Raw genomic sequence first — 24,887 nt, 5'->3', positions numbered from 1 at the left:
TTACAATAGATAAGTCGATCCTAAAGACCAGGTAACACTTTAGGTAAACACCGCAATTCATAGGAAAAAGTGGAAAGTGAGAATTACATGAAAAGATTATAAAACACACATGGGACAAATTTAGAGTCATAAATCTATTCATTAATTCATTCAAAAATCTAATTTAAAAATGTAAAATGTACATTATGTACAAATGCCTAAAATGTAAAAATGCCTAAAAAAACCCTACTATATTTTAAAAACCATCCTATAGGCTCAGCACAGAAATATTCAAATAGCTATATTTCAAGCAGAATTCAGCTGAGGGCTCTTAACTGTTCATTTGTTTGCAGTGAGGAATACTATACTGTGAGTCCTTTCTACTTTGATAATTCTCATCACAATATCTCTCCTTTATATGTTACACTAAAAAATTTTTGCTTATTACATTAATCAATAGTTCTAAGGCTCAATAGCAATTTCTTGATAATATACATAAATACACTAGCATTTAGTTGTGTCTAATCTTCATATTGTTCCAGAATGTTTATTGAGTTTATTATCATTAACCAAGTATTATACTAAAGTTGCCTTCTACTCATGTGTCAAATAACAATTAATTAACCTGCTCTGTGTTTCTTAAGTTTTATGTGAATACAAATTACCCAGAGATCTTGCTAAATTAAAATGCAGGTTCTGATATATTGGATCTAGGGTGGATACTGAGGTCCTGCATGTCTATCATGTTCCCAGGGCATTCTGATGTTCCTGATCTGTGGACCACATTTTAAGTAACAAGGACCTAAAAGGCATTTTAGATACATAGTGCTGTGGCTCACAGAAAAACAAAACAAATAGAGCATTGGAAAAAGGTCTGTATCTACCACTGTACCATGCAGGGATTAATTCTGTTACCAAGCATACTTTTGACACAAGTGCTGTTCAGGGGCACAAGAAATGTACATATCACTCATGTACTAATTTGATTTAGTTTGTTTTCTTCCCCACAGAGATTAGATATCTGGAGCTAAATTTTTGTTTTACTTTAACTCACTGGAAGTGAGGAAGAAGGTGTTCGGAGCCTGGCCCCCTTTGAGGGAAGGCAGGCTGCATGGAACAGAACAGGAGCCCTTTGGGCATTTACTGAGCAATGTGAGGGTACCAGGCCGCTGAAAGAGTACGTGAAGTGTCGACAAGGAGGTGATAGAATACATGTGTGGACTCCCAAGCTCACAAAGGTTTCCTACTTTTTTGAAATGTTTTTCCCCATATTCCATACACATGAAAAGCAAAGCAGCTATAGTCACATGGTGTGGACTCCTCCTACCCTGGCAGAAATTGGCATTCCATTTTGACAACACTCGATTATGTTCACGAAGATACTAAATTCAAGATGGACCAATGAACCCCTTTATCGCAGAACCTAGTTCTACAGCAGAGATACTCCAAGATCAATCTAATCACTTTCTGAACAGGAAGTGATGTATACTCAGGAGTAATTAGAAACAGTAGTTTTCATTACATAGACCAGAAACCCAAAGGAAAATTGAGGGAAAAGAGTTATAAAAATGAAGATGATGCACAGAAGGAACCAGAGATAGAGAACCACTTATGGTAGTTAATTAATTGATTCCAGTTCACTGTTGATGTCCGATTATATCCCCGCCACTGCTTCTTAAGAGCTATTAGCTTTAATAATAGCTATTACTTGCAACCAAGAATCCTAACTAATATAAGAACTAACCACAGCAACTTGGTAGTTTTGCTTGACTCTATTCCTGATTAACTTATCCTATGAAGGACTAAAATATGAACTATGATAACATGATTTACTTGTTATAATTGTAAGGGAGAATAAGACGAGTGAAAAACAATCAAATGTTTGCATTAGTGGTTTTCAGCTTGAGGTGATTTTACCCCTTAGGAGACCCTGTAGTGGGGTAGAAGCCAGGGATGATGCCAGATGTCTACAATGCACAGAAATGCCCCTCCCCCACTTGCCCCAACACACACACACACTCACACACACACACACGCTCGCTCACGCACAACCCAAATTATTATCTGGCCGAAACTGGCTGTAGTGTCAAAGGTGGGGAAAACAGATGTGTAGCATTTGCATTTTTATATATTATGATTAGTTTCACCAAATTTATTTCTAATTACATCTCTTAATAGCCAAACCAAGAGTTAAAATATTACTGGAGCTCATTCGATGACCTTCAGAAAAATGGACAAAATATGTTATAAATTATGTCTCTGGAACACTAATTGAAATCTGGAAAAAACAAATCTCTCTTCCAACCATTAGTGACAAATTTTCAATTTTTATAGAAGGCACAGCAAATCTATAAACCAACTATTGGGCCTAATCTTGGCCATTTCTGTCCACCCTTGTTTTCAAAATGTAAGATTCTTAATGAGACATTTTTATTGGTTTTATACTAGTATGTAATATATCCAGTATAAAAGTTAATTTCAGATTTTTAAGTAATTATTTCTATCATTTCATAATTAAAAAAATATCTACCCCACTCTCAAGTTCTCTGACAAAATATGATTGCCCTAGATTCTGTGATATATCTGTGACTTATTTGGGTTGTTCATCAAGTCAAAAAATTAAAACTGCAATTACTTCAAATAGAAGATGGAAACCTCCCTTGGTTATAAGACTGTTAAGTCCCAAAAGTATAGATAAATCTATCCATATCTGCAATTACATACAAGCTTGAAAAAAAAAAGTAATGTAATTCATCTGGTTAGTTGCTAAGATTTCTTTCATCCTGGTTACAATAGTCTCAACAACTTATTTTAATTCCTCCAAAGGATACTGATCACACATATGTCTATTCTAAAGTTTTTGGGTCAATTTAATTTTTCCTGGAAATTTGCACATTAAATTGCAATAATAACCTAATAAGTGAGCAAAAACTTGCTGAATTAGGTTAAACATTCATTCAGAGCAAAACAAAAATGCTGAAGAAATACTGATTACTAGAAAAATGAATTTTTAACTCTATACTATTTGACTCATTTGAGAATCATTTTAAAAGCTAAAATAATTTCTAACTGTGGTAAACACTGCCATCTAGAGGACTTTTTTTTGCAATGAATATTAAAACTAAAATGTCTAAAAGTGTTAAATGTATGGATTTATACTATAGTTTTTATTTTATAAATTTCATAAACCTGACAAGTTATTTTCTATCTTTCATGAAATTAACTTAGTTGAAACCTTGAACCAGTAAACCATTTTTTGCTATGATTTCAAGTATAAATACTAATACATTGTCAAAGATATTATTTGAATGAAATTTTTATTAAGTTGTTTACTCACATTTGCCAGGTAGTAATTTACTTTTTGCTATTTAATAAGCTGATTATAATATCAGAATTCTAGTCATGTCCTTGCAAAAAATATATTAGAGTCAATAGCTAGAAAAACCAGCAATACAATGATGTCAATATATCATGTATACACCTTACAACAAATGTTTCTTTCAGAAAAGTGATAGAATTGCCTATTCTTGTTATTTCTTCCTTTCTTTCCTCTTTTGTGTTGGTTTTAACGTGAACATTTTCCAGTCCTGTTTCATTAACTTACTCATTGTGCTGATTTCTAACGTCTGCTTTTTGAGGAGTTACTCATTCATCAATAGTGGCTGAGACTCTGCGGGGTACTCCTTACCTAAAAAGGTATAAAAAGAGAGATACCTTGCTATGTTGCTTATTTAAATAGAAATAATTGTGCCTTAACACTTATGAAGTTTCCATTGTCAAAAATTTGTGAAAACAAAAAGAAAAACATCCATTTTAAAGTTAAGTGGCTATCAAATATATGCATAAAAATTATACAAATGGTGCTTACTGAAATTTATTTTTATATGCTCCTTGAACTCCAGATTGGTTACTAATGAAATCTGTCAAACACTGTACTTTGTATCACTTGTAACCATGTGATGTGTATTTGCAATTTTTTGAGATGACTAGGACTTTATTTCAGTATAATCTTTATGTTAGGTCTGCACTTAAACTGCTAGAGATTATTAATTCTGTTATTAGGAAGACAAAGAGGAGTGTAAATTTCAAATCAAGTCAAACAAGACAGATACATAGCATTAAAATGTAGTTCTGCGAAGTCGCTGTAAAGCTGTCCAGATGCCTAGTTGAAGGGAAAATCTATGACAAGTGAGTATAAAAGTAATTTTTCTTTTCATAATTTGATGTTTTAATTACAATGAACATCCAGGATAGAGTCCAATACAATTTTATTCGATTATTGTTTTACATTTATGTGAGAAAAAATTACAATATTAATGACAGTTACGGAATGCTGACTGGCATAACAATCACCGTTTTGCATCTGGTGTTTCAACTGTAAATGATTTCTGGTGGGAAAGGAAAGAATTAAATCAATATCAATGGACATAAGAATCATAGTTTCTCTTCCAGTGGAGACTTCTGTTATTTTTATGTTATTTGATATTACACATTTACATACTGTATTTTTTAATCAAAGTAAGAAATACATATGGAAGAAAATAGTATACCACAGAGGAACAGAAAATGTTGGCCACCTTTCTGTACTTTAAGCTTTGGACCCTTGCCTATTGATAAGAAAAATGTTATGTGTAGAAAAATAGTACCATCCTCTATGTAAATTCATCAATTTTTAGTATCTTGTCCAATTTTCTTGATTTCTTTCTCACAACATTTGCTCAAACATCTGAAAGTAAGATACAGAACTGTCATTGCAAAATTACTCAGAATGCATCTCCTAAGAATAGGGACAGTCTCCTCCATAATCACAGTATCATTATCACATTTTAAAAAGTAATAATAATTCCATAACATTATCTAATATCTAGTTTATTATTCAATTTCTTATTCTCATTCTCAGAAAGAAGTTTATAGCCATTCACAAATGGCTCTTCTAAATACAATCCAATCTAAATTATGTTCACATTGTCTTTATTGTTATACCTCTTTAACCTCTTTGTTTAAAACACTTTTCTCATTTTTTTTTCGTTGACACTTTAGGGCCCTTGTACAGTGGACTATTCCACAATCTGTATTTGCTTGTTTCCTCTTGGGGTCATTAACCTGATTCTCTGTGACCTGTATTTTTGTAAACTGGGAGTTAGGTCTAAAGCAGTGCTGTGCAGTGAAAATATAATTTGGACCACATACATAATTTTAAATATTTCAATAGCCACTTTTAAAAAATAAAAAAACTAAGGTGAAATTATTTTAATAAGACATTTTATTCAACCCAATATATCTAAAACACATTTCACCATGTAACCAACATAAAAATGTTAATAATATTTGTTAATATATTTTACTTTAGAAACATGCTTTCTTTATGACTTTCTGTAAATGTATTGAAATTCCACATCTACGTGCGACTTTCTGTGCTCCTCACTCTTGTGGCTTTTGCCCCATTTCATTTCTTTGTCATTGTGAGACAGATTTTTGAAGAAGTTAAAACAAACATGCAATGATTCCCTTATCTGGAAAAAAAAATGTCCCCCCCCACACACACCCTATATTACATTTAGAAATATATCCCAGAAATGGGTTGCTTAATTCGCATTAATCTGAATACAGCATCCCCTCTGCTGGTTGCCCTTAGAACAGCCTCCAGTCATCTGATTATTTCTGCCTTAATAAGATAAATTCAGCACATCTACTTTCCTCTGCCATGTTACATGTAGAATATGTGACTCACAGAAAACACTTTGAAACCGGCACCTCTCACGGCTCTGTCATGGCTGCCTGCTCATCTGCCTGGCTATTGTGCATCCAGGATGAAGAGAGTGATATACAGGTTGTATTTGGCAGAAAAAAATAGTCTTTAGTCGCAGCATCTGAGTATAAAGACAGTTTTCCCCACTTTACCATTTGGCAGATATTAAAAGTTAAAAGAAAGAGGGTCACTTGTAATTGAACAAATGAATTCACGGCTAGGTACGTTTCTATGTTTGCAAAGCCATTTGAGAAAGAGCCTTAATAAAGAGAATCTCTTTTCTGCCATCTTAGTTGCTAGGGCTTTTGCACAGTCTTGAAAAGCCTAAACATAATCACTGCTCATATGCAGGAAAACAAATAACAAAGAAAACAGAGCGACAAAAACAAGACCAAACAAAAAGCAAACCAAACAGAAAGACGTCCCCAAGCTCTGAAATGCTACCTCAGTCCTGAGCCGCTGCAAGCAGCCCACGTATCCTCAGTCAGTAGCATTACCTGGAGTAGATTGAGAGCGCAGTCCACCAACAGGTGAGGCCAGCAACCTACCGGAGAATTCACCAGGAATCCTCAATGACAGGGCGAGGCCTGAGCACGAACTCCCCAGGGTTTCAGCCTGCCCCACTATGTCCACCTCCGCCGGCCCAGCCCTATTCCACCGTCCTGGTTTTCCCTTCAGTGCCCCTCAGGTTCCCACACCTGTGCAGAATCCCAGCCTGCTTGGCAGACATCCTGAAGCCTCGTCCTGATGTGCTAGGTTCCTCATCCCTTTTTGGTTGGAATAGGCCTTAATTCATAGAACATCAGAAGAGCCAAATACTGTCATTGGCCTGATTCTGGGTGTCATCAGGGTAAAGGGACTCCGACCACCAAATACGAACCTGCTGGATTATGTGCTCTGTGTTTTGATTGGACTCGAATTCATCGATTTGTCTTGGATGCTAACGTTTATAATGTTTTCCATCTTCCTCCCAGTCCCCCACTCCCATTTCTGCATTTCCTGGGGAACACCCTACGACCCAATTACACCTCCGGTACTGAACTCCGCTGCCTACCTCCATGCCCTCTGTGCTTCTCCGTTCTTCTTCCTTCCTCTTCTCTCCCTCCCTCCGCAAGTTAGAAAAAATCTTCTATTGGGGTTGTAGTGGTTTTCAAATTAGTTTGAGGGCATTCTCATCTGGCCTTTAAAGTTACTGCACAGATACACCACATGCATTTCTTTTGCAACACAGAATTATCTACTCAATCAAACTCAGCTTCCTGAGGGAAGTGAAATAAATATATGCAATGATCAGGTTCTAACATTCCGTTAACCTTTTATGAGGTCTCAATCACCCAGCAAGAAAATAGTTTATTTTTCTCTGAAAATCTTTTTTAAAGGCTCCGAAAAAGAATGGAGGAAATTAAGTCTACATGAAAAAAAATATGTAATTTTTTAAAAAAATATACTTTATTATTAAGACTTCATACTTTATGAGAGTCATAGAGTTATTTCCAACTCAAATAATTTATTCTTAAAAAAAGATCACATACATTGAGTATTTAATTACATGGGTTTTGCAATTTTCCAATTGTGGCCATTTTTATTGATTTTGTTTCAATAGTATTTTCATTTCTTTTATATTTTAAAATGTTATCAGTATGAATTATACTTGCTGTTTGAAATTCTGATACTTGTTGGCTGCACTGTCTTCATTTACCACTTTGTATCTTAAATTTACATAATCCTTTTAAATTCAAACTCCTAATACAATGCTTTCAATGGCTGAGAAATAGTTCCCCATGTAACTTAAGCAAGTACATTTTAAACCTTTTAATGAGTCCAGGTTAGTAACGCAATTATTTTATTTAGTGCCATAAAAAAAGAGTTGTGACCTATTCACATTAATGATTAAATTCCATTTTAAATTAATCTTACTTTTAATACTCTTCTTCCCCACCAAAATATAGCATTCATATATGAAATGTTTTTCGGAGTTGCAATAGCTTCTTAAATTATAAAGCTATACAAACCCCTGAGGGCAAAGGGAAATCTTAAAAAAATACAGTATAATATAGAGCAGGGGTCCCCAACTCCTGGGCCATGGACCACTACCGGTCCCTGGCCTGTTAGAAATCCAGCTGCACAGCAGGAGGTGAGTGGAGGGCAAGCGAAGCTTCATCTGTATTTACAGCCACTCCCCATCGCTCGCATTACTGCCTGAGCTCCACCTCATGTCAGATCAGCAGCGGCATTAGATTCTCACTGGAGCTCAAACCCTACTGTGAAGTGCGCATGCAAGGTATTTAGGTTGCATGCTCTTTATGAGAATCTAATGCCTGATGATCTAAGGTGGAGCTGAGGCAGTGATGCTAGCACTGGGGAGTGGCTGTAAATACAGATTATCATTAGCAGAGAGGTTTGACTGCACAGAGTCCATAATAAATCAATTGCGTGCAGACTCATATCAAAACCCTACCAGTGAGTGGCAAGTGAAAAACTCAGGACTCCTACTGATTCTGCATTATGGTGAGTTGTATAATTATTTCACTATATATTACAGTGTAATAATAATAGAAATAAAGTGCACAATAAATGTAATACACTTGAATCATCCTGAACCACCCCCCAACCCCAGGCCGGGGAAAAATTGTCTTCCACGAAACCGGTCCCTGGTACCAAAAAGGTTGGGGACTGCTGAGGTAGAGGATGAATGTCTCCTCTCAACTTGTCTTTTTCATATTACCCCACTTCAGCTGTCACCTCAAGACCCTCTCAGTATTCCCCTGCCCCCAACCTCACTCCCACCCCACTAGTACACACAGATAAATATGCATTACATATTTATATCTATTTTAAAAGACATCTTTGTATGTAAATACTTAGAAATCAACTTTATCAGTATTGATGGGAACATTCTAGAAATTTAATCATTCCCATATACTTAATTTTTTTCTAAAACTCTAAGGTATGTTGGCCATCACAATACATATGTCTTCATTTATTTTGTATCCCTATAGGGATATATCTAAACTAGATATATCTAAAACTGAGATTGTTGGGTCAAAGGAAATGCATATGATATGTTGATAACTATTTCCAAATCACCTTCCCCGGAGATATCAGCTTAAAGATATACCAAGAGTATATACTCAAAATCTTTCTGACATTGAGTGTGATCAATCTTTTTAATTTTTATCAATCTGATAGGATAATGTTATTTTTAAATTTTCATTTATTTGAATCATTAGTTGATGTGAGACTTCTAAACAATGTATATTGTTGTTTGTATTTTTATTTTTGGTAGATGCCTGTTTATGTTACTTTGTTTTCTGACAAATTTATATATTTCTTACTGAAATATAGGAGATAATAATGCATTTTGAAAAGTAAGACTGTCAGATAATGCAACTATTTGTTTTTTTAATTTTTAATTTATTTTTGGCTGTGTCGGGTCTTCATTGTTGCATGCGGGATTTCTCTAGTTGCAGCGAGCTGGGACTACTCTTTGTTGTGGTGGGCAGTCTTCTCAGTGCGGTGGTTTCTCTTGTTGCAGAGCATGGGCTTTAGAGCGCAAGCTCAGTAGTTGTGGCGCATGGGCTTATTTGCTCCACAGCATGTGGGATCTTCTGGGACCAGGGATGGAACCTGTGTCCTCTGCATTGGCAGGTGGATTCTTAACCACTGCGCCACCAGGGAAGTCCAATGCAACTATTTTTGTCTCTTGTTTGCCTTTCAACTTTGATTATGCTATCTTTTTTGAGAACCAGTTTAAATCTAAATGTAATCAACTCTGTCAAGCGTTCCATTCCAATTCTGAGTTTCACATCATAGCTACAAGAGTCCAACCCATCCCAAGATGATAATAAATATTTATTAAGTAGTTACAGGTTTTTTAACAGATTTTACTTAACTATTCTCCATCTTTATACAAATCTATACTAACATGACAATAATAATAAAAGCTAAATTTCAAACCTGTACAATATTTTAGCAAAGAATGGTGATACATTTTTACCAGAAATACATCAAATTTTTGGAAGAAAATTTGAACAAAACAGGTATTGAGCCCAACTATAGTTTATATAACATGTCAGATATTGAGAATACAGGATGAATAAGATAGCTTTTCTGCCTTCTCAGACCTGTTAGGTGGAGGTAGGTGATGGGAGGTAGGTAGGATGGGAGAGAGAAGAAAAACTCACTTAAAAAGCTGATTTCTATGTTTCTTATGATTTCTATGTTCCATCTAGCAGTATTTCCCATCAGTAGTTCCTCAGCACTTATGAGAAGATAAATCATAGATCTCAAGAAATGGGTTCCATTGTCAAATAAGTTTAAAAGAGTCTACTTAAAAATACATATATTTCAGGGTTCCAGATAACATTTCATATGGTAATACATATTATCACTTAATAAAAGAAACAAAGAGTTTTTGATAGAACACTCTTATAAAGGAGCAGCAATTAGAAAAGTTTTTCCAGAAAACAATAATAGATATAATTGTTTATGATATAAATATAATAAACATGTATTTGTTCTATATGTATATGTATAGCTATATACACACAATAACCTGAGTATTCTGTAATCTGGGAAATTCTGATTTTTCCACCTTTGCTGCCTCTGGGAAAGGAAAAGTTCAGATAACTAGAAAGACAATGCTTACTTTTTGAATTTAAAAACATGCTTTAATATTCATCTCAAAGGCATTAATTTGAGAGAAACAAAAATTGAGTTCCAAAAGCTTGGATTTGAGATCTAAGCCCTCAAAGTCTGTGGGGTCTTAGGTGTGAGCTCCAGCGGAACCATCATTTAAAAGTCTATGCCAGCTTCACGTGATCAAGCTCTGCCTCTCTCCAGTTCCAGCTCCAAGCAGTTGCATGGACACACAGAGAATAAACACTCTTTTGCTATGTGAGTGACTACTACTCACAACCACATGGCCAAGAAACAACTTTGTCCTTCTCATCTCTGTCGTGCAATTACCACCCTTTAATATTAGCCTATTGCCCCCTGAAAGTTCAGTGGAGTTGATGTCTTTTGAGTCTGAAGTTTTGCTCAGCTCAGCTGAACTGCCGCATGTGGACAGCCTTCTCTTTTCATTGGTGTAGAGCCTTCATAAAGCCACTCTGTCTACCCAGAGGAACAGAGGGGCTGTGAAAGGTACAGGAGCCCAACATTTGCACCCTGTATGTGTGTCTCTGTGCCCATGAAGTGATGACACAAATTCACTCAATATTTTCAGTTGAACAAATTAATCATATTTGATCTAAATATAGTCACCCCTAACCTTAACCCTAACCCTAAACATTATTACCCACTGTTCTATACCGAATAATAATGGATGATTGGAGGGCAGAGAGGGACTCAAGTCTGCCAATTAAAAGTATCCCAGTCTTTTCTTATTTAAAAATGCACATTTTAAGTATTTACTTAGTTCAAAGTTCAACTCTATCAGAGCTATTTTTCTCCTATCCTCATATTTCTTCTCTACCACCCCGCCCCCCATGTCGTTTTAACTTTCTTCGTTTCCTTAATGCCTCCATGGCAAGGAACTCTCAAGTAGGGCATCTCTTCATCCAGAAAACCTACAGCCTTAACAATGACTTTTTCCCTTGTATCACTGGCCCCCATCAGTTTCTTTAGTCATCTGTTCTTCTCATTGTGTCGTCTATTTCATTGAGTGCCCTCTATACGTATTTATCGGTACATAATATGCATTTCCTTTGACCCAATAAACTAATTTCTATAAGGTGAGGAGAGTGTGTTGCGTTTTCCTCTTTTCCTTTGGATACTCTTTATCTCCTGGGCACCTGATAGGCACTTAGTAATTACCTGTTTGACAAATTATTTTGTAAATAATGTAAACACTCTTGAATATTCCCACAGCAAACTTCAATACTTATTAACATTAGAAAATGGAACTAAGGATCAGGACCTAGTCATTCTTTTACACTATTTCTTTTTTATCCTTTAAACCCTTAAAAAGTTTCACCCATCTTCAACCTCTTTGCAAAAACCACAATGACAACCACTGTTTTTATTCCAAATGTTTGTCTCCATGCTGCTATAGAAAAGGGTAAAATAACAAGGTCCCAACATGATAAGAGGGTTGATAGGATTGGAGGTCTTCAAAGTGGCAGGGCTGCAGTCACTTACTTTCCCTATTTTCAACCTGGAAATTGACAATATTTCCCTATTTTCAACCTGAGTAATCTCTTCCTGGCAACTCATTAGATATATCAAAGGATACTTTCAAGAAAGCTGTTAAAACATAGTTGAAGTTGTCCTGATCCCTAGCAAATTTATCAAGTCAGTATTGGTTTATTTGAAAGTGTCTGTGATTCAGAGGTGATAGGATTTAGATATGTTGAAAGTAGTTAATTCAATGTCACTCTTTGTATTCTAAATAAACTGCTCTTGGTTATCATATGTTGATCTCCATTATCTAACTAAAATTCTTAAATGAATGTAATGGTAAGTTTTTATTTTCTTTATGCTGTACCCCCTCCCCTTTTTAAAAATAAGGGTCATAGGTTCTGGGGCAAATACAATTTTAGAGCAAATAAATGTTATTGATGGCATATAAAAGTCATCCTCTGAAGTTAATTCCAACAGCATCTTAGCATTAAAGCCTTTCTAACATGCTTTCCCACTCCCTTCACCTTAGGAAACATGATTCACTGTTGAACACAATAGCAAACACTTACTGAGTGCCTACTTTTGCAAGTACTTTACAAATGCCATGTCTCATGTAAGCCTTTTCATGCATTTTTGAACTTACATCTTCACTTCACAGATGAATAATTTTATTTAGAGAAGTTAAGTGCCATGACAAATTCATACTGCTTATTAGTGGCAGAATAGGAATTCAAAATAATTTTATTCTTACTTCAAAGCCTAGGCTATTTCTCTAAGACAGAATTTCTTCCAAATCTGTAGCAATCAACTCAATTATATTATTAGTTTTTTACATGTTAATTTCCCACTAAATTTTCAATTTTCTAGAGTAGTTATTCCATTAAAAAAATACGTAAAACTCTTAAACTGTGCCTAAGATATATATTTATTACTTGGAAAAGTTTGTTAAATGAAATCAACTGCATAAACCAAAATACTACAGAAGAGAAAACCTCCAGTTCTGAATACAGATATTTAAATGGATTTTGTGTCCTAGTTCTCATTTTTACATGTATTTTAATGACCCCTTTGTTCTTTCTCAATATGTTTCCGTTATGTCTGCTATTCAAATATGGTATCCAGTGATGAGATTGTATAAGCAAGTAGATTAAAAAGGTGTTGAAATCTTTACTATATTTTGCTTAATGACGGCATTCAGCAAATAATCTTTGGTCAGTGACATTTCCACCAAACTACTGTGATTCTCATTCCTATAAATTATTTTAATTTTACCAGTATTAACTTCCGTAGTAGTCAGCTTAATTTTATGAACCCTGATTTTTAACTGTAAAAGTAAATATAATATTCCTGGAAGTTGAGAGAAAACCTCTGTGTGAGAAACTAAGAATCTTTTACTAATATTTACATTTTTAATGTAACATATATATATCAGTTGATGATATGTTAGCATATAAAACATGGTAATTTCAAATATCAAAACTACTTGCCTTTAGGCTTTCTTCAAGTGTGAGACATTTCAATTCAAAAGTATATATATTTGGAAGTGATTCATTATCATCTTAGAAAATACAGCAGGCACTTTGGTATATTTAAAGGAGAAAATTCCAAACTATTTGTGCCTTGAGTAACCTTTGTAAGAATAAATGATTTTTACTGCCTTTGGCAAATAGTCACATGCAAACAGCCTTATTTTTCTTCTTAAAAAAATGCAAAGTTTACCAACCTTAGAATACTTAACTCTCTAGAACTCTGTCCATCATTATAATGAGACCTTCACATGCATCTCTTCTAGAGGACTATAAAAGTTCAAATCACACAAAGTTCTTATTCAGTTATAGAGCTTGATCTCTATTCCCTGGAGGAAATGGTGAATTTCAAAATCAGTTGAGGTAACAATAAATAATAGAAAAAGGCAAAACCAATCTGAAGTGCATTTGCAATGGGCATAAATTGCTCCGGGACACTAGAAGTGGAAGAATTGTGACATTTCATTTTTGCTAAGCAAATCAAATCCAGTTCTGGATGTCCATTTGCAAGAGTCATCAAAAAGCTCAATGACATATATTCCTGTATACACATTGGGTTATGCCCTAATCTGGGACTACTATTAGCCACTAAACTTGGAGGAAAGTGTGTAGGCTGGGGTAGGAAGCTGCCTATGGTCATCAGCCACTGAGCTGGACATTCTTTGATCACCATGTAAAATATATATCTTACAGCAATGTTTCTCATAATTGTGGTAAAACACTTGAAATAAGGCACTTTTAAAGAAACACTAGAGACTACTAAATAGGGAATTACCAAGAATATGGAGAAGAAAAGTATCAGGATAAAATTATGAAAATGTGGTACCATGTAATTAACAAATAGTTCCTTTAAGAAGACCAATTGATTTTATTCCTGAGAGGGGCATCTGGGATAACTTTATTAATTATAGCCCAGTTAGTCTCATTTGCATACTTATTTCTGTTTAGTACGATGCAATAAATGGTAAGGTTAAGGGACATTTATGGAATTGTATATATTGACGAAAAAATAGGAAAACTATAAATGGAGATCACTTTGGTTAATAATTGGAGGTATCTTTTTTTTTTTTTTTTTTTTTTTTTCTTTTATTTGGGACTGGCCACAGAGGGTCCATCAAAGAGGAGATTAGTCTCCAGCCCCCAGAACACATGGGGGTGAAGGATAGAAGCCATTTAAAGGAGAGTGATTCTGAGGAGGAAGAGGAAGAGAAGGAAGAGGATCACAGCTCCCATGAAGAAGATGATGAAGGTTCAGAGGAGGGAGGAGAAGGCACCCACCATGGCAGCCTGGGCCAGGAGGATGAGGAAGACAAGGAGGAAGGTCATGGCCTCAGCCTGAGCCAGGAGGAGGAGGAAGAAGAGAAGGAGGAGAGGAGGGAAGAGAGGGCTGAGGTTTGGGTCCCACTGAGCCAAGACCACCAGAAGGAAGAAGATGAGGAGGAGGGGCTGGAGGAAGATGAGCTCCCCTTCACCGTCATCCCCAACCCACTGGCCAGGAGGGAGGTGTCTGCAGGTGCCTCCAGTGAAGAGGAGAGTGGTGAGGACACGGGTAAGTGATCTGACTGGATGGGGTTGGGGAGGAGCGGAGTCAGCCTGGGTCACCGCTGCCCTCTTGTCCCCACAGATCAGCAGGACACCCAGGAGTACGGGAACTACCAGCCAGGGTCCCTTTGTGGCTACTGCTCCTTCTGCAATGTGTGTCCGCAACCCAGCTCCATCCACCAAGCTGTTCCTAGAGTTTGTGGCAGGGCTCTGGTGTGCCTTGGGAGGACCATGAGCAATGGGTCTGAGTAAACAAAGACACTTCTGGGGCCAAGTGGGGGACAGACTGGAGGCCAGGAGGCTGGGGAAGAGCCTGGGACAGTGGTCCAGGAAAGAGAGGGTGAGGCCTGAGCTGCACTTGCAGATGTGGGGACAGGGAGGAGGGTTCAAGGCAGAGCCGAGGGAGGTGGGACAGGCCTGGAGACTGACAGGCTATGGGGAGAATAGGAAGAGAGGGGGTGAAGAGAGTCCTCAAAGGTCCAGTCCACAGTGACAAGAGGACGTCGGGGCGCCTTGCAATAGGGAAATGAGGGGGTGGGAAGCAGGTTAAGCAGGTTGGAGGAAGATACTGAGCTCAGTGTCAGAAGTAACGAGGCTGAGAAGTTGAGAATATGTCCAGCGGGCAGGGTGGAGGACTGGCAGGTGGCTCCCAAACGTCTCTGCCTAACCAGGCTCCTCTGGTCCCCAGCGATGCACTGAATGTGAGAACTGTCACTCTGACGAGGAGAACATGGGAGAGCACTGCGACCAGTGCCAGGTGAGACTTCTCCCAGACTCAAGGATCCACCAGGTTTCCTGATGGCCCGGGACCATCTGAGCACCCCCAGCCCCAAATCCTCTGCCCTCAAACTGACCTAACCCCTTACCCCTGATGCAGCCTTGACTCCAAACCCTATCCTGCCTCTGACCTTAACCTTCACCTAGCTAGCCTCCTGCCCAAGTACGGCCCACGCCCCATCCTAACTCTGCCCCTGACCACCTCCTACCGCTCATTCTCTCTCCCCATCCCCGCCCCCAGCACTACCAGTTCTGCTACCTCTGCCCGCTGGTCTGCGAAATTGTCTGCACTCTTTTTTGGTTGTTTATTTACTTTTTCTTAGAAATGGAAAAAAAAAATTAGACTAACAACATTAAAAAGCCTTTGAAAAGTTAAACACAACGTTGAAAAATGAAAGATTAGTGGAAACAATAGATAATGAATAAAAAAATGAATTAATGTCAATGTCCCTAGATCAGAAATAGAGAGGTGGAAAGCTGTGAATGTAAGGGTTTCTAAAAAGTGTTTTGAGACCATCTTTATTTACTATTTTAATAAGGTTTCTAAAGTGAATAGTAAACCTGCTAGATTTATAGATGTCACTGAATTTCTGGAGAATGAAATAACATGAGTAGCAAAATCTAAAGATGATCAGGAAAGATTATGTAAATGGAAAGGAGGAAAAGCATATGAACTTCCCAGTAGATAGCATATAGAGACCTGTACTAGATATTAAAAAGTTACTTCATTTTTCATTTGTTTCTCTATTAATCAGTCATATTCTAAAATAAAATAGTTACTTGAGAGGTTTGCCTAGAAAATTTGCAGAAAGTTGAGAATCTTTGATGAGGAGCGTTGAACACAAAATAGAAAACATTTTATACTTCCATAAAATAATGATACACCCAGTCCTGAAATATTATGACCATTTCTGGAAACTGCACTTCAAGCAAGAAATTACCACATTGAGAAAAGTCCATAACAACACAATAAATTAAGGCAGTAATCTCCAATTGGTTAATGGATGATGCTATAATCTGCCATAAATCATTGCCCACAGGGTCATAACTTCTGGACTTGAATTATACATCAAACTCACCTTGACCCTCTTTGAACATTCAGATAATACAGTTGATCCTTGAACAACAAGGGTTTGAATTACTCAGGTCCACTTCTATGTGGATATTTTTCCAATAGTAAATATTATGGAACTACATGATCTCCTGCTGGCTGAATCCACGAATGTAGAACCACAAATATGGAGGGAACCCTGGATGTGCAGGGAACCCCTTATACAGAAGGCAGGCTATAAATTATATGTACATTTTCCACCTGAAGGGTCGGTGCCCCTAACCCTCATGTTTTTCAGGAGTCAACCTTATGCCCTACTAGAAACTTAATGAATCAGAATATCATGGGATGTTTAGATGTCTGTATTTTGTAAAGTCACCAACAGAGGATGATCATAGTTAGGGCATAACTACTAAGCTATTTCTTACTAGTGGCTCTTGTTAAGGTTTGAAAAGACAGAAGAATTGGGAATTATCTTTTTTTAAATTAATTTTTATTGGAGTATAGTCGCTTTACAATGTTGTGTTAATTTCTACTGTACAACAAAGGAATTGTCATTTAGTGCCTATTTCTGTGTGGTAGTTTCCAAAAATCTCAATTTTCCAGCCAGTAGGGAAAGAACATCACAGCTAAGACCTTCATCCTCTTGTCTCTCATCTTCATAAGAGCATAAAAATTACTAGACCAATGAGGACTAAGGCCATGCCTGTATTTTGTTTGTGTTTTCAACTCCTAAATACTCAGCATTACCACAGATGAGTTTTCAACACACATGTCTTAAATGAGTAAATAAATTTACTAGTGACTTCTATGAGCTAAGTACTATATTAGGACCTTGCATATATTACATCTTTAATTTTTTAACAATACAAAAATGTATGTGATATAATCACTAGATTAGAGTAAGGACAATGAGGGCCCAAGTTTAAGTTGTCCAAACTCACACAGCTAGTTAGTGTATGCTTTGGTGGTGTCAGCCCACACGCCTTTCTCTACACACTATGATAGTAAGGCTTCAAAAAAGCAGACTATCCCCTCATTACAAAAGCTTGAGGCCACACGAATTATTGAACAGAAGGATGCTTCTATATAAGTAGAGATTTTGAAAAAAAAAAGAATTCTTTAACCTGGAGAAAATAAAAGTAAAGAAGGAATGCTATAAAATCCATAAATTCAAAAATATTATGAGAGGATGGACATGAAAATATTTAGCAATCTGAGAATATTTGAAGAGTCTGTCCCCAGAAACTCACAAAAGATACTTTTTAGAACTAATAAAAGACACTTGCATTTTACAGAGTTAGTTGTAAAACTGTGAAACTTAAAACCTTGAAAATGCTCCATGTTGAAGATATAAATAAATCTTAAGAGAGTAGAGAAAATTCCATAGGTGGCAAATTCATGACAAATTCATAACAAATTGAAGGAAAACTAGGACTTGAGGGCCAATATGGCTCCAGCTATGACTTTTATTAATGAGTTGTCTCAATTTTAAGTCCAAATTCATTGAAGTTCCTGCTACTCTTACTCCTAGTTGCCTAATGTTTTAAAACTGGGGTTTATCATGGTTGTTGTTCAACTAGCAAAAGCAAACCAATGCTATAGTTCCAAATGAGTAAAAATAGTCATTGTAATAATATAGGTTAGTATGTATTTAAAAACTAACAACAAGTTAATAAAATTGTAGTAAGTTTACAAAATCCATATTTTATGGGACTTAAAAAATAGGACTATGCATATTTTTATTTTTACACTGAGTAGAAGAGAGTTTTAACCAGTAATTCTTAACCAAGGGCAATTTTACCCCCCACCCGGGGACATTTGGCAAGGTCTGGAGACATTTTTGAATGTGAAAACTTGGGATGGAGAATGTAAGAATTATCTCATCTAATGGAAGGGAGGATTCTAAGATGTCCCTAAAGATCCTAAAGATTTATCACCCCATCTCAGTGTACACACCGTGTATAATCCCTGAACTGTGAATATGACTTTATGCCTGTGATTATGTTAAATGGCACAGTTGACATTAAGATGGGGAGATAATCAAGTAGGCTAATCATACGGGCCCTTTAAAAGCAAAGAGTTTTCTCCTGATAGAGAAGAGGAAATCAGAGAGATTCTGAGCGTGAGAAGGATCTGACAGATGTGAGGAGGTTCTCTGCTGCTGAGATCTCCGGGCCCACAATCAAGGATCTGCGAGTGGCCTTTAGGAATGAATAGCAGTTCTGGCTGTCATCCAGCAAGAAAATGGGGATTTCAATCCCAAAACCATAAGGAACTGTGCTCTTCCCATAACAGGAATGAGCTTGGAAGAAGACCTCTAGCCTCCAAGTGAGAACTCAGCCCCAGCCAGAGCAGAGAACCATCCATGCTATATTGGACTTCTCACTTACAGAACCGTGAGTTAGTAAATGGGTATTGTTTTAAGTCACCAAATCTGTCATTTGTTATGTAGCAATAGAAAACAAGTATGTCAATAGTGCCAAGGTTGAGAAACCATACTTTCAACATTCTTGTCTATGTAGGGCTAAAGGGGGTATTACTAGGTTGGCTTTCAAAGAAACAGTGATGAAACTTTCCCCGAGGAAGTAGGTTTATTTAACGTAAATCAAGTTAAAGATGTTTCTTTACTGCGGGACATCTTTGAAACTTTAACATCTTAGTTATACTATGAAGCTACAAGAGAGGAGTTAATTCTGTAGTAATTCCAAAGAGCATTTGAACAAAGATCTGCTATTCTTGGCAAGTGATGTCGTTTGATCCTAATATCCTAGTATCTTTTGATCTTAGGTTTTCTTAGGATTGAGTTTAGTAAAATGTACAAATTAGTAAACTTAAAAAACATCAATTTGAATTTATCTTTCTAATTTCAAACAAAATCAAATGTACTGAAAAAGATGCATTATCCTTTGTAATTTAGATTTTCTATATTTCAATAATGATGCTTCTTGATCATTTAGTATTATAGAGGTCTTAGAATAATATATAGGGTATTTCTGGAACTTTAAATCTGCAAAGAAACTGTGTATATCTCAATGATTTAGGCAGAGGAGGAGTTAGGGCTGAGGGAAATGCATATTAGACATTTCACCAGGTTCTATTTTTATTAGTTCTGTTATTTCCTCCTTTTCAATTCTTCTGGTCAATTATATAGCATTTCCACAGACCTGGATGGAAATTTATTTTTTGTTTTTAGTAGCGCTCTCACAGATTACAGTTTTGTCTAAATTCCAGAATACGGAGACCTGGGGATGGTGGTGTTTGATGTGGGATTGGCTACCTTTCTTCCAGCTTCCTGGGTGTCCTCTCTTGTCCTCCATGAGTTTCAGAATGCCCTCATCGCTATTTCCTTTGTTAGTTGGACATTGGCTTGTCTGCACTGATATTTGCAATTGTTATAACCCATTGAACACCATCCCCTTCTGTTTTTACTTCCAGGCTCCACATCTTCAGTTTTTATTTGCAGTGATGTCAGTATTTCCCAGCCAAGTATTCTCCCCCTTGTGTAGCTCCAGTGTGAGAGATGACCAATATTTAATATATACTATGATGCAGATGGTAACCACTTACTGCTGACTGGATCTAAGTTATGGGAAGGCATTTTGGGGTTTTTTTTGGAGTATATCAGTAACCCTAGAGATGATTTAAGAGTAAACAACCATATCTTTATCAAAATAGCTTTTGGCATTTCTTCAAGTCATCTGTTAGTTGAATAGATATTGTCTAACTTAGTATATTTATATTTCTAACAATTTTGTGTTGCCATCTATTAGTTATCCAATAAATATAGCTAACATTTATTTAAATATTATTCCCAAAATGACTATTTTCAGCTTATCTCATTGCATCTCTTTTATAAACATCATTTTAGAGAAGGATTGTTTATATCCAGTTAGGAAAGAATGTAGAGAACAGCTTCAAAATATAAGATAATAGACTTTTTAGCTTAGAAAGCACTTTTATTGTATGCATTGCTTGCTAATGATTAAATTTCATATTGTGTTGAGCCTGCTAAATACTGAATTATACCTCTTGGATTGAGGATAGTTGCTTTCCACTGACATTGAAGGACTGCAATAACATAGAGCCAACTGGTCTCTACAGTCTAGTCCTACATTACCACCCTACACAGGGGGTATACTCTGGCCAAATTAAATTTCTCACCATCTTACACTCATGATGTAGTCTTTTAAATATTTATGTTTACTCTTTCCTCTACCCAGAATGCCTTTGATTGAATGAGGGTACATTATAGTGTATATTGTAGTAACAAACAGCCGCAAACTAAGTGATATAACTCAACAAAAGTTTGTTTTGGGCTAACTCCTTATGAAAATATTTGTGTAGGGGGTGGGGGCCAGGAGGCAGGCTGAGGGAATACTTTGCTCCAGTAAGTCTCTTAGAGACACAGATTGATACAGACTCTGCAGGTTATTTCATCTCTTTACATTTTGTCATCAATAAAATGTGAATAAAAATGTCTGCCTCTGCGAGTCTGTCATTAGAATTAAATATGTAAAGGGCTTTTCTGATGTCCCAAAGGGAGCAGTCATCCCCCTTCTCCCTCTTCCTCCCTCTCCCTCCAGAACACCTGTAACAAACATTCCACTTCTCATTTTGCCTTGTACTATAATTACTTTTTTTGGCCTGCTACACTGTAAATGTTGGAGACCACAGCATGTGTCTTTTTCATTTTTGTGTCTGCATGAGCATCCAGCATAGTTTCCCGTAGAAATTTAAAAATATTTGTTAATGGAGAGAGCTTATGATTTTCCAATATATATTAATGCCTTTCCAAGAGTTCTCTGCCCTAATTCTGTATTTATTCTAAACTTGAAATAGAAATAAAACATTAAGCATTTTATTTTTAAAAATTTATATGAAGAATAAATGCATAACTAATTTTAGTTTTAACTTTTCTCTCCTCAAACCTGTTTATTTGTTTTTTTTTTTTACACTAAGCTTTATGGATTAGCAGACTTTTTTTCAATAAGCATGGAACCTGGCATATAGTAGTTGCTTAATACATATTTATGAATCTGATCTATTTTCAGAGAAACTATACAACTGCAGAGATATTAATTACACATCTGTAAAAACATAAATTAGTATTGGCTTTTGTGAAGAGTTTTCCTCAGAATATCAGAAAAGAAATATTTCAGAATCTTGAAGTGGAAGTTCTTAAGCTGTATTCATTTTGAAGAAGTTCAGTAATTTTTGAATTTTTGTACTTTTGGGGAATTTTATAGGCACTTATATAAGAGGAAAAAAGAAAGACCTAATTCTACAAATGTTATTTTCAGTATTTGCATGGCTTATTGAAATGCCTGGCTAGTGTAATACACTTGGGTTCCATTCCTGACTATTGATAACTGTATAATTCAAATGTGAAAATATGAAAAAGTGCTTACCCATTCTGATACAGTTGCCTCACTTAGTTTTTTCTTCTCTGTATTTTATTTATTTATTTATTATTGACATATAGTTGATTTACAATGTTGTATTAATATTTGCAGTACAGAAAAGTGATTCAGTTATATTGGATTGGCCAGAAAGTTTGTTCGGATTTTTCTATAACATCTTACAAGAAACCAAATGAACTTTTTGGCCAACTATATATATATATATATATATATATATATATATATATATATTCCTTTTCATATTTTTTTCCATTATGGTTTATCACAGGATATTGAGTATAGTTCCCTGTGCTATACAGTAGGACCTTGTTGTTTATTCCTTAGTTGCCTCACTTATAACTTGTGAGAATACAATCAGATACAATGTTAATGTTTAAATTATTGTTGCTATACTGTTGTTTCTACTATTCGTTTCCTTTAGCAATCCTCATGTATAGATTTGGATTAATACTAGTAAATTTTCTCCTAAAGCAAAAAAGAACATAATATGCCACAGAGATTACTCTGTCTAGAAAAAGCAACCTAAAATTCTCAACTGCACAGGTAACTAACTGTATGTGTATTTGTTTAAACACACACCTCAGCCCTTGAAGTGTGTTGGGAAAAAAATCTTACTAACGTACTGAATATATTCAGAAACATTTTAGGATGAGATAAATGTTTTAAGAAAACATTCGTATCTGAAATATGCATTTTACTTATAAATTCCTTGCTTCTTGATATTCTAGGAGTCAACCAATTTTTCACCGAATTTTCAACCCATAAAAAAGAGTTGTAAATTTAAGAACAATGAGAGTGTGATTCTAAGACAAATATATCACAAGAGGGTGAATCAGAAAGAAATGAGTTGCTTCTACATAGGCAGGTATTACTCCTAATTTATGGAACCGTTTGTCCTGCTTGTAAAATTCCATATTTATGGAATAGAGAATTATTGCTTCTGTAAGATGTAACAAAATGGCTAAACGCCTGAGGAAAATATAATAAGGATATTTGGGTTAAGAATATAATATTCAAAAATTTTTACTGGGAAGTTAGAGTTATCTTAGTTTCCTTCTAATAAATTGGGGCAGAATGCTGATTTAATATTAGATAAATATAATAATCTGAATGCTGTCACATATACTAATGTGATCCCTTTAAAAAACAGGACATATGGTCTATGTGTATTAATGATTAAAGTCATTACTGAAATTCTATGATTTTTTTCTATCTTGAAAATCATAGCCGTTTGTCTAATTTGGGCTAAACGTTAAATATTCCAATTACTTCCATTTGCTACATATAACTAAACAAATCAAAGATCAGAATTGTGATGAAAGGGAGGATGTGTACTAGACAGTGCTGGCTGTGCCCTCAAAATTCATTCTACCCCTTTTTTTTTACTAACAGAAATCCAATTCTGTTTGGTGTAGTAATGTGCCCAGCTAAGTACTTGATTTCCCAGGCTGCTGCCCATCTAGGTGTGGTCTAAGTTATAGTATTTGTGGCCAATAAGGGACTCCCAGGAGAGCTGTTTATTCTTGGATTAAGTGAGACAGATTTAGCTGTCATTTCCCTTTTACTTTTATTTTTCCCCTTCCCCTTTTATCTTCCAGAAAGTTTTCGTGATGCATGGGAGCACAGATGTCATGTTGCAACTGCGGAGAAAAGTCACACTTCAAAAATTGCAGGCCCCATAATAGACATTGCCTGCAGCACTGATGGTATCTTAGGGCCACCACCTTCATCCTGGATTCTTGTTATATAAGGAAAATAAATCACTTTTGCAATGCTTGTTGTATACTTCTCCATACGGTGCTAAACACAAGAAAAAAGGAGAAAGCAAGGAGAAGAGGAGGGAAGGCAATAAGTCCATGTTTTTAAGATAGACGTAATAAAAGACTTCAAAGTAGGCAAGAACTGTGAACTTCTTCATGCTCCAACAATGACTTTGAGTTTTATTATATCTGCAGTCCAGGCAGGAAGTAGGAAACAAGAAAAGGGTAAACGAGCAAGGGAAGTTGAGTCAGCCCTCTTTTAAGAGGTCTTCTAAGAATTCTGATTAAGTGACCTGTACTTGGACCAAAATAGTCCCATGTCCACCCCCTGCTTATAAGGGAGCCCGAAGAATATATCTTTTTCCCTTGGTACAGTGCTACTCCAACAACTTTGGATTACTGTTAATATGTAGGAAGAGGAAAATGATATTGAGTAGAAAATTGCCGCTTTATCTTTGTAATATTAATCTCATTTAACGAAGTGGTTTTTATTCCCACTATTTGCTTGAAAATTTGGAGCAACTTCTTACTTTCATTCTAGTAGATATGTTTAAATATGTGTCAGCAACATTAAATTGTGATCTCAGGTTCACAAGGAATCAAACTCCAAACTCCAGATAGGACTGGATCAGTAATTATGAATCTTGAAGTGGGAAAAGGTGACTTGTTTTTATGTTCTCTCTCTGTTGGTGGTTTGATCTTTCCTGATGTACTGAGGGTGAAACTCTTAGTTTCTCAGTCTCCTTGGGTCATTTTGTTTGATATGGTCTCAGCTCTAAGTGGCCATCTTGCTTCTATCCATTCACCTCTTTTTAAAAGCACAGCTTTTTGTTCACTGTGATACCTTTAAAACAAGTCTGCAAATTCTCTGACATTTGTCTCAGACAGCAGATTCATGAGCCAAATTAAGGTTGCTTTAAAATTAATTTTTCAGCCACAACAACTGGAAGAGTTATG

The 24,887-nt window shown here is 36.0% G+C and overlaps 1 protein-coding gene across 1 annotated transcript; it reads left to right on the top strand.

Annotated features, from left to right (window-relative positions):
* The first annotated feature begins 14,317 nt into the window (after positions 1-14,317).
* On the top strand, positions 14,318-23,700 carry LOC309647468 (sarcoplasmic reticulum histidine-rich calcium-binding protein-like). Its single transcript, XM_082434901.1, has 4 exons — positions 14,318-14,926; positions 15,002-15,072; positions 15,608-15,676; positions 15,938-23,700. The coding sequence occupies exons 1-4, from the start codon at positions 14,527-14,529 to the stop codon at positions 16,037-16,039; spliced, it is 642 nt and encodes a 213-aa protein (XP_082291027.1). The 5' UTR covers positions 14,318-14,526; the 3' UTR covers positions 16,040-23,700.
* Positions 23,701-24,887: the final 1,187 nt, after the last annotated feature.

The sequence above is a fragment of the Balaenoptera physalus genome (assembly GCF_965194825.1).
Source record: "Balaenoptera physalus genome assembly, chromosome: 18".
NCBI classification, from domain to species: Eukaryota; Metazoa; Chordata; class Mammalia; order Artiodactyla; family Balaenopteridae; genus Balaenoptera; species Balaenoptera physalus.
This window is presented reverse-complemented; position numbering and strand designations above follow the sequence as displayed.